This window comes from Erinaceus europaeus, chromosome 4 (genome assembly GCF_950295315.1).
Source record: "Erinaceus europaeus chromosome 4, mEriEur2.1, whole genome shotgun sequence".
NCBI lineage: Eukaryota > Metazoa > Chordata > Mammalia > Eulipotyphla > Erinaceidae > Erinaceus > Erinaceus europaeus.
Genome location: NC_080165.1, coordinates 92,182,377 through 92,201,139, shown reverse-complemented (window position 1 = coordinate 92,201,139; position 18,763 = coordinate 92,182,377). Strand labels below are relative to the sequence as shown.

General features: G+C 37.5%; 1 protein-coding gene across 8 annotated transcripts in view; it reads right to left on the bottom strand.

Annotated features, from left to right (window-relative positions):
- PKHD1 (PKHD1 ciliary IPT domain containing fibrocystin/polyductin) overlaps positions 1-18,763 on the bottom strand; it is a 617,401-nt gene that overhangs the window by 284,476 nt on the left and 314,162 nt on the right. For all 8 annotated transcript variants that reach the window (XM_007516520.3, XM_060190048.1, XM_060190049.1 and 5 more), the window contains 2 exons: positions 12,747-12,924; positions 10,937-11,132 (listed from right to left, as the gene is read on the bottom strand). In XM_007516520.3, the coding sequence (XP_007516582.1) occupies positions 10,937-11,132; positions 12,747-12,924 (374 nt within the window). The remainder of the gene's footprint in view (positions 1-10,936; positions 11,133-12,746; positions 12,925-18,763) is intronic.

The following is an 18,763-nucleotide window of genomic DNA, read 5'->3' as shown; positions in this document are numbered from 1 at the left end:
GGGGGGCAGACAGCAGGCTTAAGATATTCAGAGAGAACTAGAGGGGAGAGAGAAGTGGTAGGGAGGTTTTGTTTTTGGGCGTGGGGCTGAGGGCTGTTCCTCTTCAAGTAAAAGTGGCAGGCGTGTACTTTTCTTATGAAACGTAGCCTAACAATCCTCCTCCAGTGAAAAACTTTCTGGCATCTAGGACAAAGCGTTCGGGGCTTCTGGGAATTCAGCTGGGGTCAGAAGTCATGCCTAGGATTGAGGCCCTCACTCTGCCAATGGCCAGAAGTGCCGCACCTAAAGCAGTCCTCCTTTTTCTTCTCTAAAGCTGCGGCAATGGCTTCTGCCATGGCTAAAGCTTGGTGGGTTTTAGAAGACATCTGTTGAGTTGCCACAATCCATCTTTCAGGGTGCTCATCTTTAAGACTGAGGCACGCCTGAGGAAAATCATGAAGCATCCCATCCCAGACTATAGAGTGCAGGAGAAGGAAACAGGTATCAGGATCAGCCCCAGGAAGGTGGGGAAATTACCAAGGTAAATGCTGGTAGAAAGCTAAAGCTCTGTGGTAGGCCTGGGCCTTTGCAACAGAATTCCAGAAGATAGAATACAGACTGAAACAAGGCAGAAAGATCCTACTTTTAACCACAGTCACTGAACTTTCCCAGAGTCATGCATAGAACCCCCTACTCCCACATACACACACACACACACACTGCAACATACAGGTAATGTCACTGTGCTGGCTGAACAACAGAAGCCATGCTTATTCAAACAATGAGAAAAAAAATTTACACACATTTCTTAGAAAGACTTGGAAAAAATTTCTGAGCTAGAGTTGCCCAAGAGGTGGCGCAGTGAATAAAGTATTGAACTCTTAAGCATGAGGTTCTGAGTTCAATCCCTGGCAGCACATGTACCAGAGTGATGTCTGGTTCTTTCTCTCTCTATTCCTATCCCTCTCATTGATAAGTAAATAAAATATTTTTTTAATTCTGAGCTAGAAATCAGAACTCATTATGAAAAGCAATTCAAGAATCTAACCATAATATACAGACACAAATGTAAGAACTCAAAAATTAATTTCACCAGAGTTACATATTGTACAAAAAATTCTAGACAGACCTATGTGACATGAAGGAATTTTGGATAGAGTTAAGGCTTACCTAAGAGGCCTAGTAAGTAGAATAAATCAGGTTGAAGGAAGAATATGAGGGATAGAAGATAAAAACAATACACTCTGTGAGTTAAAATCTGTTGGAGAGAAAGGTTTATGAAAAATGACATAGTTATTTGAAAAATAGCAAATCCATCAGAAAAATGAACATGAAAGTTATTGAGATATTTGAGAAGAGGAAAAAAGAGCAGAGAACATATTCAAAGAAATCATGACAGAAAATTTTCAACAGCTGTGCAATAATTAAAATACAGACATCCCAGAAACTGAATGAACACCCAAAATCCTGAATCCAAAATGGCCCAGACATGACACCCCATAGAATAACTGTTTAAAAGCAAGTACCAGGAAAAACATATTACAGGCTGCTAGGGAAAGGAAGAATCTGACATGCACAGTTATAACCATCAGATTTCTCATCATACAATAAACCTTAGAGGCACAAAGAGGCATTTTAAATTTATTAAAAGATATGAATCACCAACAATAAATATTCTAACTTGCAAAATTATCCTTCATGTATGAGGAGGAAATAAAATTCTTTTCTTTAATTTGTTAAATATTTCTTTAATCCCTTTTGTTTCCCTTGTTCTTTTTTCTATTGTTGTAGTTAATATTGTTGTTGTTATTGATGTCATTGTTTTTGGACAGGACATAGAGAAATGGAGAGAGAAGGGGAAGTCAGAGAGGGGGAGAGAAAGACAGACACCTGCAGACCTTCTTCACCACTTGTGAAGTGACCCCCCTGCTGGGAGCTGGGGCTCGAACCAGGATCCTTACTCTAGTCCTTGTGCTTCGCATCATGTGCACTTAACCTGCTATGCTACTGCCCAACTCCTAAAAAAATAAAATTCTTCTCAAACATACAGAGACTGAAGGAATTCACCATCAATGCTACATTGCAAGAATTACTGAAATGAGCCCACATGAAAAGAAGCAAAGGAATTCCAACTCTAAATGAGATGATCAGCAAAACAATAGAGCCAGGAAGGAGCATAAACAATAACAAGAGAAAACAATGACACAGTAAAGGGGTGGGGCAGGGACAAATGTACAGAGAGATACAATTAATGTTGACGAAGTAAGGCCAATTTAAAAATGATTATCAGGGGGCTAGTCTATAGCATACCTGGTTATTCACAAATATTACAAAGCACAAGGACCCAGGTTTGAGTACTTGGCTCCCTACCTACAGGAAGTCTGCTTCATAAGAGGTAAAGTAGGTCTACAGGTGTCTATCTTTCTCTTCCTCTCTATGCCCCCACCCTTTCTCAATATCTCGATGTCCTATCTAATAATAATTAAAAATAGAAAGAAAAAAATAATAATTATCATAGATATTCTAAGTTAGACACAATGCTCACGGCAACCCAATGACATTCTTCAAGAAATTGTAAAACTTGTCCAAAAAAAATTGTGTGAAGCCACAAAAGAACCATACACTCCCAAAGTATTTCAGAGGGAAAAAAAGGAGTAAATGAAGGTATCAAGGTCCCCAATTTCAGTTTAAAAGACAAAGCAATAATAATTAAAATAGCATGGTATAGAAATAAAGATAGCTACTTAACAGAGAGCTCAGATATGAACCCACACATGTACAACCACTTTTGACAAAGAGGTCAAAACCACTCAATGGGAAAGAGAAGCTTTCCTCAACAAACAGTGCTTGGAAAGCTGTATTGCCACATGTCAGAAAGTGAAACCAGGCAACCACTTAATACTATGTACCCAAATCAGATCAAAATGTGTCAAAGACCTAGATAATAGACCAGGAACTCTAATTTACCAATCTTTGACTCACCTTGGTTGGAATTTGAAGGAATAGTGTAAGTCAAATAAGTAAGGAAGACAGGGATGAATAGCAAACAACTTTACTTATAGGTGGAACTTGGAAGAAAGGAAGGAAAGGGAAAATACAATGTAGAACTTGAACTAGGAATGATTTACTGCACCTCATCTAAAGGACCCTTGGAAGAAAATGGATGGAAGAAACCTGGGTGTGGGGAAGAGGTGAGGGAGGGGTGGGGTCCTAAATCGGGCAATGAGGATATTTTGCAGACACACATCACAGGGAGCTAAGAGATTGTATCCATGTGTCAACAACTATGCTGTAAACTATTAAGCCCTCAATAAAATAGGAGAGAAAAAAAAAGAGGTTATGTTTCACAAACAAAACAGCCAGCAGGTCAAGGACTTTGTGAGAGTTGTGATGGGTTACGGGGCTGTAGGTATAGAACTTTGGTAGATTTTTTTGTCTGATTCACAAAACTATGTGTGAAACCACAGCCTTGAAATTTGTACTATTGGGACTTTACAGGCAACATAATGTTAAGTATAAAACGGTGTGTGTGTTTGTGTGTGTGTGTGCGTGTGTGTGTGTGTGTGTGTAGATATATAGAGTTAAAAGCACATGGTATTGTTCAAGAAAAATGGATGGAACTTGAGGTAACTGCACATGGTACAACAAGTAAATACATGAATTATGCTTATAAAACAAAGGAGCCAACCAAAAATTAATCAATTAATTAATCAATTAATTAAAACTTGGACTAACATAAACTCCATGACAGTTCTAGTGGCTATTGAAAGGAATGTGGGGATTGGTAGGAGCACAAGAATTTTGATGAGGTGAGCTGTGTGTAAACATGGGCACACATGGTGTATATTTGAAAATATATTCTAAAACCCTATCATCTAGCAAACCAATATTATATCAATAAAAGAGAAATATGAGAATAGACTTTTTGCCCTGTAAGTATAAGGAAAAAGCAGTCAGTACACAAAGGTAAGCATATATAACTGGATGTTAAAGAGAACATCCAGTATCCTAGAAAAAGTACTGAAGCTACAATCTGAAAAATCTTTTGAATATTCATTATATGGCTTATGTTCTGTGGTAACTAAGGCCAACTGTTCAAGCTTACTAAAATTAGCTCCTCAACCTGAGTGATAAGTATATTCTCTTTTTCTTACATTTTTTTCTTCCTCTATTTCTTGCTTCTTTCCATTCTTTCCTTCCTTCCTTCTTTTACTTTTTGGGAAAGCTAAGTTGAAATCAAGAGGCAAAATTCCTTTTCACATCCTCTACTCCTATTCTATTCTATGCATTATAGCCAAGAAGGTTAGTGTATTTCCCCAAAGTCAATGCTATATATTACCAGTAAAAATCCTTGGGGATCCTGAAGGAATGAGTTTTCTATACGAATGTAAATTAATTTATTAACTAGAATGCTATCGATTGCCTTAGAGGGTCTCAGCGTGGGGATGGATTGCTAGAGCTTCTAAGGATTATGATTCTACTCTGCTTATAAAATCCTCCCCAGACCTCTGAGGAATCACTGATTCTTCTCTCCTGCTCAGTTCCTAAGAGAACTACTCAAGAATTTGCATGGGGTCTTCTAGTCTAGTTGAAGAAATGGGGATCTTAGGCAATAGTCTGCTTCCTCCCAGTTTCTTCGTTGCTTTAGCAAAAGGAGACAATATCTAAGATCTCTCAGCTTCAAACTCAGGAAAACTTCCCTAATTTACTGTATCTACCAAGTTCAAGCATCTTTTCTGCATTATCTATGTGATGTGACTTGAGTGAGATCTCTAGCAGCTGGAGCAGACAATAATGTCCATCTGTCTTTTTATCTACTGTCCTATTGCCCTCATGGACCACATCCCTAATGATCTCTTGCCAAGCAGCCTGCTTTTTTTCACTGGCAAAGGCAACAACAAGTATTGGTCAGTCTGGCTAGACATGTCTTTTTTCAGTCTAGGCAGATGAAGGTAGGACCCAAGAGACTCTGAGCTTAACAGGCAGACATTCTCAGCTGCTACCCTACACAATATCCCAGTTCAACTGCATCTCTGTCTCATGTGGGGCTGGAGGGGGTGCTGTGTGAACACAGGAGGGTGACTGTGAATGGTTCAGCATCTGATATAAATTTATCACCGGCTGCTGGTTGGGTGGGGGGTAAAGCAATGGGAAGGGGCCTTGAGTATTCAATGCACCCTGCCACAGCCCAACAGTTTGCCTTTTTCCAATATAAAAGGACAGGGTCAAAAGTAAGTTGACCCTTGACAGAATGTACAATTATTAGAAGAGGGCTGTGCACGAGCAGCTGCTGGAACCCCACTGGTTCCGCATCAGGCTTCCAAGAGTTGGAATATGAATAATCAACTCAAGATTGTTTTCTCCACCCCTCTCAATCCCCACCACCAACACCCCCAACCCTCTCCTCCTGTTCTGGGCAAGTTCTATTATATTGCTACAGGAAGAAGCATAGCCCTCCCCAGCAGCTGCAATAATTGTATTTCTATTGTGATAGAGACCTCCTCCTGGCCACCCCCCTACAAGTGTCCATTGTGAGTGAAGAGTCAGTGATTACACGCTCCGCCTGATGCTTTGAGGGACCCAGCTGCCTAAGTGCTGACACACGAGTGTGTGGAAGGGCAGTGTGGGGGCTGGTGGAGATGGAGGCAAGAGGTTGGAGGAGAGCCCATGTCTGGGAGATGGAGCTCCAGCATACCAGACCTTTTGCATAAGTCAAGCCCAGAACAAATGAGGCTTTATCAAGCCCCAGTGATGAGAGGTCTCATCTCCCTTTGAAGTAGAAGGAGCATGGGGCCTAGCAGCTTTTCCTCCTTTAGACCAAGCAAACATCCTTCTTTTGATATGCTACATGCTCATTATCTCTGCCCCATTTAATGATTTTTGATTGAAGGGTGGTGGCTGGGATGCCGAGAAGATCGTTAGAGAGGCTCCATCCAGCCAAGCCTGCAAGAAAGGCTTTCCTTGTGCCTGGGCTTAAATTTGGAATTTCTTAACAGTATGCGCTTGTTCTTAGAGGCAGATAAGGGCTGAGCGTGAAATTCTTAATTAAGCAATAAATAGAGAGTGGGGTGTCAGCAGATGTAGCCAGTAGCTATGGTAACAGGAATCACATGGGCAGGAGAGCTGAGACTAGATGTAGGCCTCAGGCCTGGACCTGACTGACAGCTGAAGAATCCTACAAAGCTTGTAAACCAGATTAATTAGCTGACTAATTATTTCATAGCATTAATGTAACTAAAAAATAAAAATAGTTCACCATGAACTGAAACATCCTTGGGAGAAAAAAAGAAGAAGAAGAGAAAGGAGAAAAACAGTAGGGAAAGAGGCAGTGGGAAACTGACTCTGTGAGGCAGAGCTTCAAGTGAATCAAATCTTGTAAAAAGAATCACAGACTTCCTGTATTTGACTCAAGCTTTGAATATATAAAAGAGCAACTGTTGTGTAGTTATACCCATTCCCAAGCACGAAATAAAATTTACAGTTCAGAAATGTGATTCACAATACTCTTATGACATCAAATATTGACTTTCCTGAGTTCTAACACAAACTATAGCACACAAATATCCTACTTGTAGTCTGTTTTATGAAGAGCTCTTGGTAGACTCTCAGGGGCCTTAGAAAGGCAACCTGAACCAATCTTCTTAAAAAATATTGCTAAATAAGTGAGGTTACCCTATTCAGTGTTAGCAATTGCTTAACTGGTATTTAATTTCAATCATGGGACAAATAAATGATACGTATATTGTTATGGATTTCAATTTTCTGAGGAAAATCTCATCAAAGAAAATAGAAAAATCTAGTCAAGGTTTGTAACATGTATATGTTACAAGTTCAAGTCACATGACACTGTTAATCTTCTTGGAGGGGGTGAGAAAAATTCTAGATCAATACTCTATGGAGAAAATGTATAATAAGATAATATGCCGTGCTAATCATACTTGAAGATGTTCTGATGCCTGTACCATAATTCCAAGAGATGAGTAAATATTCTTAACCTCATTGCAGAAATGAAGCCACTGAGACATGGACCATTTGTAATTCCATGCCCCAGGTAAAACAGTCAGTTAGACCCTGGTTAAAACTCTAAGCCTAATCTCTGGCCATAAGCTTTCCAAAGAACTTGCATTCCATAAAGATGTTTGCTGAACAAAGATAAAACTTGCCTTGATGGATAAGAGAAATATGAAGACCAACACATAATATGCACAGTTGTTTTTTTTTTTATCTTTGTCATGGGGGATCAGTGAAGTTTTCTTTCACTTCTGTGTCTTATGCCCCCAACCCCTTTCTGTCAGTGATCAATGATTACTTAGTGGGCAGCACACTCTAGTGGAGAGACCAATAGCCAGGAGCTAGATTGCCTGGGTTCTGATATTTTCTTTTCTGCCATGGGTTTAAGATTAATCAGGTATCTAAGCAGCCAAACAGAGGAAATAAAGATAATTTGTGATTTTTGAAAGACTTCCTATCCTGAGGGATGTGGTAAGGTTGCAAGCAAATAATACAAAAGATGGACCACTTAGAAGTGGTCAACAAATGAATGAAACACAGCCAATTGTCAGTGAAGCAGCACTTTGGATGAGCCACCAGCCAAAAAGGATGAAAGAAGTTTCTCCACCCCTCCTCCTATAAAACTCTGACAGGAAACTCAGTGGACATGAAGTAGGTCAAGCAGTTTCCCTACAGTCAAATAAAGTTTCAACAATAGACACAACTCTCCCCATTTATTTTTCATTCCAGGAATATACCCACATAGTCTATGGGGTCTTGATTTAGGCTCTCAACCTGTGCCAATGAATTTTATCTAAATTATCAGTCACAAATCTACAAAGTCACAAGGTCTGAAAGAAACATTTAAGAGAAAGTAACAAATTAATCAACCTATTAAACCCATGTCAGAGAACTGGAACTCCATTGCCTGCATGATTTATTTATTTATTATTTACTTCTGATTCTCACCGCTGCTATGGCATCATTGGGCTGTCATGAGATTACATACTTTTGTACATAGAGAGAAATAAAATTATAACCAAATCTAGAGAACTCACTATCATTGGATGGGATATGACTATGGAAGAGTGGGGACTAAACTTGGTACCTTCAGATTCCCTGTCTCTTCACTGTGCAAGAACAGAAATGATGGAAAAAGTGGTATAGCCACCTGTCTACCTCATTCACTAGAGAATAGATGAATCACAAATGACCATAAAAGGTAATACTTGGAACAATAGGAATTCAAATCCTCTTTCAAGTAAAAGGGTCCCTATGTTGGGAGTTGAGTTGTAGTGCAGCAGGTTAAGCACAGGTGGCACAAAGTGCAAGGACCTGCGTAAGGATCCCGGTTCAAGCCCCCGGCTCCCCACCTGCAGGGGGGGGTCACGTCACAAGCAGTGAAGCAGGTCTGCAGGTATCTATCTTTCTCTCCCCCTCTCTGTCTTCCTGTCCTTTCTCCATTTCTCTCTGTCCTATCCAGCAACAACATCAACAACAACAACAATTTTAAAAAGGAACAAAAGGAAATAAATAAATGACTGAATGAATAAATAAACAAATAAATAAGGGTCTCTATACTTATTAAATACTCAATCAGACTTCTGTGATTTTATGTTCCTTTTCTAACGCATATTATTTAAATGATAATTTGGCACAACAAGAGCTTTATGAAATATAATTTGTGACAACACGCATGGAACTAGAATCAAGTTCTGTGAAACAAGCCAGAAAGAGAAGAATGAATACTGAATAAATTGAGTCATAGTAGAAGCTAAGAAAGAAATACAGGCTAAAACTCAGTGGAGTGTGGTTTACAGAGCTGGGGTCCTAGAGTAGAAATGAATAAGTTTTAAAGAGTTGCTGAGGTTCTAATTTTTGATGAAATGAACCATTTGATAATAACAATTCTGTAAATGAACATTTTCTCAATAATTTAACATTTGTTTGAAAAAAGAATTTTGAAAAATTAGATAAAGACTTTTTACCCAATAAAGCACTTTATTCTGAAGTATCATTCTAAATCATATAAATGCATACCCAGATGTATGTTTACACACTTACACAGATCTTTATTTTACAATGTATCTTCATACATAGTATACTGGTAACTTGCTACTAGTTAAAAGTAATGTGATCAAATGGAAAGAAAGACTGCAATTACATAATATGATATTTTGTCCTTTATGCCAAATGTTTTTGTTGTTGTTGTTGATCATGTTTGGCTCACGTAAATTTTCATATCAATTTTCAGTTCATGAGCAAACTCTGACCAATGGAGAAGTTAGGTTCTTCAGAAGCATGCTACTTAATAGAATGAGAACCACTTGAAACTGCATCTTTGTTGCCAAAGATATATCAAGTTAATAGTCATAGTTAAAGTTAATGGCAACTATTTGGTTTTATTTAATGACTGTATTTGACTCTAGTGGGTAAAACAATCTCAGGAATCTCTGTCCACCCTGAGTTTTTATAGTTTAAGGTTACATTTATGGATAGATCAAATCTGAAATAAAATTTGAATGACACAATTCAGAGCAAATAAAATATACAACAATCCATTTGGTAAAAACCTAAAAGCGACTAAAGCCTCATACCCTCCTCTTTGTTGCTATTAAAATTTAATACTGCAAGGGCTCATGTGTATATTAGACTCACTTGACATATGGATAATCACAAATGAGATGGAAAGGGACTCAGGACAAATGCCCAGGACTCTAAATCATTACAGCTAAGTCTGGTCTGTGGCAGAGGCTGATGAGATCCCTTTAATATGACTGGGGTCTGTTAAGATAAATTTATAACAAAATCACAAACCATTTTGCCATAGTTACCATAGTGAGCTGAGGTTGTGTAAAAGGACACTGAGTTCAGTGCTGATGTGATATGAAAAACTATGATATAAATTTCAGGAAGTCAAAAGAAATCTTTAGCCCTGACCCACACTGGTCTCATAAAATGTACACAAAAAGTAATCAGGGCATTCATTGTCCTCTATTATATTACAGTCACAATATAGTTCCTAATCCTATGAAATGAGTGAGACTCTCAGAATCTTTACCCTGATGTAGCATTCTGAGATAAGTCAGTTCAACCCCTCTATCCCACCCTCTCACTCTAGTTGTCAAATCAGCCCTTCCTGGCCTCTAATTGCTTGCCAAGGCTTTCCTTCCCACACTCCACATTAACTCTTCATTCAGATAATCTTTATATCTGTTACATTGTAGTTTTCTGATGTTCTTTGTATCTGTATTTCTTTGCCTGCATATGCAGTACTTACTGTCTTAGGGAGCCATATTGTCTTTACATGTACAATTGATTTGTTTACAAATACAACACTGAAGGTGAATTTTAAATAATAACTTATTTATTAAACAATTTCTGTGGGATAAGCACACTACTATAGATCTCTACATGTTATCCTTTATTTAATTTCCTGCACTTTGTGGTAGATGCTATTTTACAAATGAGGTGACTGAGGCTTAGAAAGAACCAGTACTTGTTCAGTGTCCCATAGCTAGTAGGTATGTAAGCCAGGAAATCTTATTTCAGAGCCCACTTAAAAATATTTATTTATTTTCTCTTTTGTTGCCCTTGTTTATAATTATTGTTGTAATTGATGGCATCATTGTTGGATAGGACAGACAGAAATGGAGAGAGGAGAGGAAGACAGAGAGGGTGAGAGAAAGATAGACACCTGCAGACCTGCTTCACCTCCTGTGAAGTGACTTCCCTACAGGTGGGGAGCTGTGGGCTCGAACCTGTATCCTTAGTCGGTTCTTGTGCTTAGTGCCACCTGCTTAACCTGCTGCACTACCACCCAACTCCCCAGAGCTCACTTTCTTAAACGTAACACACAGTTGCCCCCTTGAGTATTTTCTCATTTCATAGAGTACATGTTTGCAATTCATCTGTGAATGGTGATTCTAACCATGTGCTCTTGAAATGCTCATCCAATTGTGCTTACCCAGATAGGTGAGTTTCTTCAACTGGGAACTGAAGAACCAGTCACAGCCTTGATTCTGACCATGAGCTGGAAGTGATGGAAGGGACCTTCCCACTTGACTTCCACATTTGATGAGGATCTCAGGATAAGACCACAGGATTGTGTGCACCATCAGGAGGTAATTCTCAGAAGAAAAATTGTCAAATATCGCTGAGTACTTGAAATAAAAATGTATAATAATATACATTTAGTAGTAAAGACTAACACATATGAACACACTAAATGTGAAAAAGATACAAGGAAGGCAGACAGATAAGATTAGAAATATATCCATTTATATCTAAAATTACTTTTCTTATGAGAATTGCAATTACTTAAATCCATTCCACGATACATGTGGAAGAAGTGCTATAAAATGTTCAAAGTGGGGAGTCGGGCTGTAGCACAGCGGGTTAAGCGCAGGTGGCGCAAAGCACAAGGACTGGCATAAGGATCCCAGTTCGAACCCCGGCTCCCCACCTGTAGGGGAGTCGCTTCACAGGTGGTGAAGCAGGTCTGCAGGTGTCTATCTTTCTCTCCTCCTCTCTGTCTTCCCCTCCCTCTCTCCATTTCTCTCTGTCCTATCCAACAACAACAACAACAATAATAACTACAACAATAAAACAACAAGGGCAACAAAAGGGAATAAATAAATAAAATTAATTAATTAATTAATTAAAATTTTTTTAAAAAGTTCAAAGTGTAAAGGCTGAAAGAAGTCAAAAGTTTCTTCTTGTATAACAATCTCTATATAAGTAGATTGACTTGTCTAAAGTCCAGCAACTGGGAGAGTCATGCCTAAAATTCTTTATCATTTTTTGTGAAGACTTAAGTAGCCAGGTAATGATAGGATATTCATCTATGTATAAGAGTAGTACCTGGCATTGCTGAAGCATGTGCTACAATGCTCAGATGCTAATCACATCAAGGCATTTTAACCCTTTATAGATTCCCACAGATGGCTACTGTTACTTCCTCCACTGCATAGATGAGTAAGCTAGAGTAAGATGAAGGTCAGTAATTTGTGTCAGGATAGAAATCCAGAGGGTCTACTTCCTATTGCTTTTATCATCAAAACATTCCCTAGAATATTTCCATGGGTACAACAAAGGAAGGAATGAGAGATGTATATCCTTTCTGAGAGGCATAGTGAGAATATTGAAAGAAGTTACTTGAATTCTTCAGGAATATGACATTACTTAAAGCAACCTCTAATACCTGCTCTTATAATCACTAGAAATGTTATGTATGATGAGACATAAAAGATGTGTAAATTGGAAAAGAAGCTTGAGGGAATCCATTCAATTGTTCACCCCCATCCCCCCACACTCCAGAAACGCACTTTAAATATCCCTATCTTTGTCCACTTTACTCCTTCAATCCTTCTAATGAATCTTCATTTTGCAAATTAATCTCTGCCCACAAGGTGGCAGTGTCCAATGTAAAAATACTTGGCTAAGACGTTTTTCAGACTACAAACATGTCTCTCTGGGGTGTTAGTTCTTGCCCCATAACAGAAGTATTCAGTTCTGAATTTTCTCTGAACTGCTTTTCTTTGTGTTAATAAAGTTAAATCTTTATACAGAACCATTCTTCATTCAAGGAAAAATTTAAACAAATTGTAAAATTTTATGTTAAAAAAGTATCCTACTTTATGTCACATTCATCTGGCAAAATAATTGTGTAGTTTTCTTTATTAATACCAGAATATGGCAACATATAAGAAACACTGAAGGAAAGGTAAAAACTCTTGAAGACTGGAACAAACCAATGAATAAATTCCTAGGGTTACCTGCAGAGATTCATTGATCCAAGGGGTCTGAGGATATAGTGAATAGCTCTCTTGATCTAAGAGCAGAGCCATCCAGCCATAACAGTTTGACAATGTGTCATGAACATAATTGACAGTGGTTGTCTTATTCCTGCTATCAGTTATAATTAGGTCATAAGAAACACTGGGAGCATTCCTTCTGTGGAAGATAAAAGAGAAAAAAAAGTTATGTTGTGTCCATTCTGGATAATACACTAATATGCCAGCAGTTATAATGTGTCTTGTCTCTTGGTATGTCTTAGTTCTTCTTGGTCTGTGTGACTATGAGAAGTTTTTAGCAATCATTGTGCGGACTAAGACAGTCCTGTGCAAAGGTCTTATGGGACCATTTGTGCTTAACTCTGGCCTGTTAAGTTGGGAGATAGTAATGCTCACATCCTAGATCATTAATAAATGTCATCTCAATGAATTTATATAGACAAGAACTATACATTATTGTTTTAACAAAGAAATGTCCATAGACAATTTTTTTGCTGTAGACAAGCTTTGTTAGCAGTAGATAATAATACATTGACAAGTAATGGGAAGCAGTGACTGAGCCTCAGAACCTATTGTGCTTATCTCAGTGTCTACCTCCCACTTCCCAGCAGGATTGACATGAACACCATTCCCTAGAAAGAAAAGGTGAGTTGGCTTTTGTCCTGTGGGCTCACATAATCCCCAGCACGTATTCTGACTACAGCATCCCAGTGTTGTGCTTGTTTTGCTGATTTTTAACATAAGACTATCAGATCCAATCCTTAACTTGGACACACACATACACACACACACACACACACACACACACACACACACTGCTCACTAGCCCCGGATCCTGCACACATAGCATAGGCACCCAAGTTTTGTTTGTTTGAGAAAGGCAAAAATATATGGAAGAGCACTTCCAAAAGCAGTTACTACAGATTTCTTAGTTTTTATAAAGGCCTTATACAGGAAAAGTGTAAGGAAGCATATAGGATATAACCCAGTATTATGTGACTGCTTACAAGGTAGTACTAGACACTAATTTCTACAAATTATTCTACATAGTCAATCTCCAAAAAAATTATTTGAAAGACTTAACTAGAATATAGATTTCACCACATGCTAACACCCTAATAGAAAGGAAAAATGGACAGAGAAAGAAAGTTTTTTTTTTAAAATCAATACACATTAATACTGTCCTTCCCTGTTTGGTTTAGTTTTGATGAGAATCTTTAACTGTGGCATTTCGCTGCAGGCAGATAATTAAATTCTCAAAGTGGAGGAAAATGAGATGAAGGAAGAGGATGTACTTTCAAAGTAAGGTGTGGTGTGAGCATACCCAAAGTCAATTTACAATCCAGAGGCATATTATAAAAGTTAAACTATTTTTAGTTTTAAATTGGGCAATGTTGTCAAGTGTATGTAATTAGAATATCTGTAAGCATTACATTATGAACCTGAATAAAATATTGACTCTAAGTTTCAATTTTCTTTTTTTTTAGAATGGAGAAAACAAACTTTCATAAATTTCCCCACAGCTGCTTTAGGAAATAAAAATTCATATGTGTTATCTTTTATGACTTATTTTAATGTCTAGAGAGGACATTTGGTCATTGGAGGCACATTCAAAACTTTCTGTGGCACAGAAAAGTCACCTTATCAATATAGCATTTGATACATATTACTTGTAAGACTAAAGATCCTTGTTTCTTTTGTTAGTTAATGCAGTGAGAGTGATGAAACTGTCTTTAGAATGAAAAAATTAGGGAGTCGGGCTGTAGCTCAGAGGGTTAAGTGCAGGTGGCACAAAGCACAAGGACTGGCATAAGGATCCTGGTTCGAGCCCTGGCTACCCACCTGCAGGGGAGTCGCTTCACAGGCGGTGAAGCAGGTCTGCAGGTGTCTATCTTTCTCTCCCCCTCTCTGTCTTCCCCTCCTCTCTCCATTTCTCTCTGTCCTATCCAACAATGACGACATCAATAACTACAACAATAAAACAAGGGCAACAAAAGGGAATAAATAAATAAATATAAAATTAAATTTAAAAAAATTAAAAAAAAGAATGAAAAAATTATTTTCCTATGCTATGTTAATTTGAGAGACAGAACAACTAGAAATTATGGGTCAGGATAAATTTCTTCCTCTCTTTGTACTTTAGTACTTGAGTGATTTACGATTTACTTTTGAGTTGTTTTTATATTTATATCATAATTTAAATTGGAACTAAAGAATAATTCTTAACTCAAACTCCTTTAATTAGAATTGATATGAGAGTCATCTGTTCTATTATCCATTCTTCTGAAAAAATTCTCTGTAGAACTGGGGATATAGTATAGTTATTTAGACTACAAACTTTCAAACCAGAGACTCCTAAGTCTCAGCTTCATCCCCAGGTACCAGCATACACCAGAGCTGAACAGTAATCTGGTTAAACAAAAGGGAATAAAAAGAATCCCTTCCATAATATTTAATACGGGTATTCTCTTCTAGTTAGGAGACAATCTCATCTTCAGACAGAAGACCACTGCATCTATGGAATTTTTTTTGGAATTTTTACTTATGAAATTAAATTTTACTTTTGAAATTAAATTTTCTTCATTGCGTTTTGCATCAGTCATTACAAGTCTCTTTCCCCTTGACTGTAACCATGATTCTCAGAGGCCTAGGAAATAAATAAGCACAATTTCATTCAATTAATATATTTAACTAATAAAGATTGGCTTCTGGGAAATAAATGTAAAACAAATGTGAAAAAGATAAGACAGAACCAGAAGATAACAGAGAATTATTTAAGTTGGCTGCAGTAGTCAGTAATAAAGCAGAACTCCCACAGCCCAGAGAATGATTCTTATTATTTCACACATTCCAAGTATTTTCACATATGTCCTTTCAACTTTACTCTAGAATCATAAGCTGAAATGCAGGAAAGATTAACTGATAAATAAGAACTTCATCTCATAACTCACAGTAAGAAATAAAAATGTATTTCACATCATGGATATTTAATAAATAATTGTTGACTCAACAAGTAAAAGCTAAATGAAACAAGACACTGCAACTGGTTACTTACAGTGATGTTTCTCCACAACAGGAGATCTTAACAAAAACACACATACAACAACAAAACCATGAGTGTCAGAATAGATAATGCACGTCTCCTTAATTGAAAGACATAAGCCGTCGTAGATCATAGGTTATCAGAGCTTGAAACAGTCAGCACATAGATATTTGCCAGATAGATAGACTCAAAGACCTGAATTTAAGATTGATAAAAGTATTCATGGGCAAATACAAGCAATTTACACTATTAGTAGACCCTGGTTTAAGAAAATGTCACCTGGCCCCCAAATGGTGCCAGGGAAATTGGATTGAAACATGTAAATGGATGAGAGTGAACCATCATTTATCACCATGTACAGAAGTTAACTCTCAGTAGATGAGGTTCATGGACGTCAGACCAGAAACTATCAAATACACAGGGGGGAAATGGCAAGACATTTCACATCCTATGCTTCATAAAAGCATTCAAGGATTCAAACCCAGCAGCAAAGAAAATAAAAGCAAAAACAAATAAATGGGACTACATCAAACTGAAGAGCTTCTACATAGTAAAGGTATCACCACCTAAACAAAAAGATGCTCTAGGGCATGGGAGATATTTACACATCAGATTAACTAATAATCAAAATACATAAAGAACTCAGTAAACTAAACACACACACACACACACACACACACACACACACACACACACACACCTAGCAGAAAATGGGGCCAGGATACAGAAAGAAATCTCATTGAAGAAGAGATCCAGAGGACCAACAGATATATGAGAAGATACTGAAAGGCACTGATCATCAGAGAAATGAAAATAAAGACAATAATGAGATACCACTTCACACATGTGAGAATGTCAATAATATGAAAGAACAGAAATGACAAATGGAGAGGATGAGGAGAAAAATGAACACTTTCCCTGCTAGTGAGAGTGCAAAATGGTCTAATCCTCATAGAAATCCATCTGGAGACTTATCAGGATGCTAGAAATAGACTTACCCTATGACCCAGCAATTCCTCTCCTGGGGATTTACCCAAAGGAAACAGAAATACCTATCGGAAGAGATCTATCTTTATAGCAGCACAGTTTTTAATTGTCAGAATCTGAAAGCCACCCAAACATCCAACACTAGATGAGTGGCTAAAAAACAAATAAACTGTGGTGTATATACATTTATATATACATGATATATATACATGATGAAATACTACTCAGCTGTTAAAAATGATGAATTTATCTCTTTTGCATTCTCTTGGATGGAATTTGAGGCTATCATTCTGAGTGAGATAAGTCAAAAAGATAAAGATGGAGATCAAATAATCCCACTTATTAGTGGGATTTAATAAAGTAGAGGCTAGGAGGGAGGGAACAGTGTAAAACATGGACTCAACATGGTGTACTGAATCAAAGCAAAGGACTCTGGGGAGGGAGGGGGAAGGAGGAGAGGGAGAAAACTTTGGGGGCCTTGGAATTGTATGCATATGTAATGCATTGTATGCATATGCACTGTAATGCATTGACACCCTTAATAAAAAAAAAAAGAAAGAAAATTATGAAACTATAGCCTCAGTGTGTTAGAATACAATCAATTGAATAAATATTTCCAGAACTGGTTTTTAAACTCCAGGAATTATGACCTTTGAAATCCCCCTGGCTACTTTGATTAGATTTACTTATTTCTCATATTTTCATTATCGCATTTATAAATCAGTCTGAGTATATTTTTTCCTGGTTAACTTCCTATAGGCTGTAATTTCAGTTATTGAAGGAACTCTTTCAAACCATACTCTGCAGTATCTGAAGGCTCCTTTAAGCATGATCCCTTTTTAAATATTATAAAAACTGCTACATGCTAATTTTATTTCCATTCTATATGTTTGAGGAACTTTTGTATTCTTTTAATGCCCTCTACCTACAGTAAATATTTAGTAGCTGATGCAAAACCCTAATCTACCAGAAATTTGTTATGTACATTATGATCCTAAATTAGTCTTTCCTTTTCCTTCTTTATACCTATCAAGCCATCCCACCCACTCCTCAATGTTTAAGTGGGATGCAATTTCATTGGCACTCATGTACAACTTTAGCTTTCTGTGGTGCAAAACAAATAGACAAGGTTATCAAATATGCCTTTATCACTGCTTGTAATGGAGTCTTGTGGTACATTTTGAAAGGCAAGTCAAAATGCAAAAGACTTATTCCCCATTAAGCAAGATGCTTTATGCTGACCATCACCAGAGGCCACAAATTCAAAGTCAAATCAGCTCCTATCCTCTTAGGCAAATACTAGTAGGAAAAGTAATGGGCTCTTCTGAAAAACACCAACAGAACATCTAGAGTTGAAGAACACCACGAAGAGAATTTACCAACCATAATTACTACAATTTTCACTTGCCCTAAATAGCCACCAATTTCCCTGTGCCCTAAATAGCCACCAATCTCTCTCTCTTTACTGTTAATGAAGCAAAGGAGCACAAAAGTATTTCTAATTTGAAGGAGCCAAGGGAGTCTGCATGGGCCATTACCAGCAGAGAGCTTCATTACTAGGGGAAGAAGTCTTTCCCTGAACTTCTCGTGGCTTTATGTGCAAGAAATCAGGAGGCAACCAGTCCATTTTAAATTTTAACCCTTAGTACTGTGTTTGCAGAAGCTCCTGTTTGCAATAAAAAAGACAAAAGGATTAGAAGTCTCCTTTTCTTTTCCTGTTCTGTAGGGGTCCCTTAATTTTTAGTCTCTTCTATTTGTTTGTATGTTTAATCACCAAGTCTGTTTTTAATTAAGGAAAATGTTCCTTTTAGAAATATAGCACTATCACTTGATAAAACTCCATACCCTAAGTACTAATTTACAATACTAGTTACATAAACAGTTGCATAATTCAGTGCCCATAAACTGTAAGGAACTGTTGAATGTATACTGCCCACAAAGGATTTGTTAGGCAATCAACAATACCAAT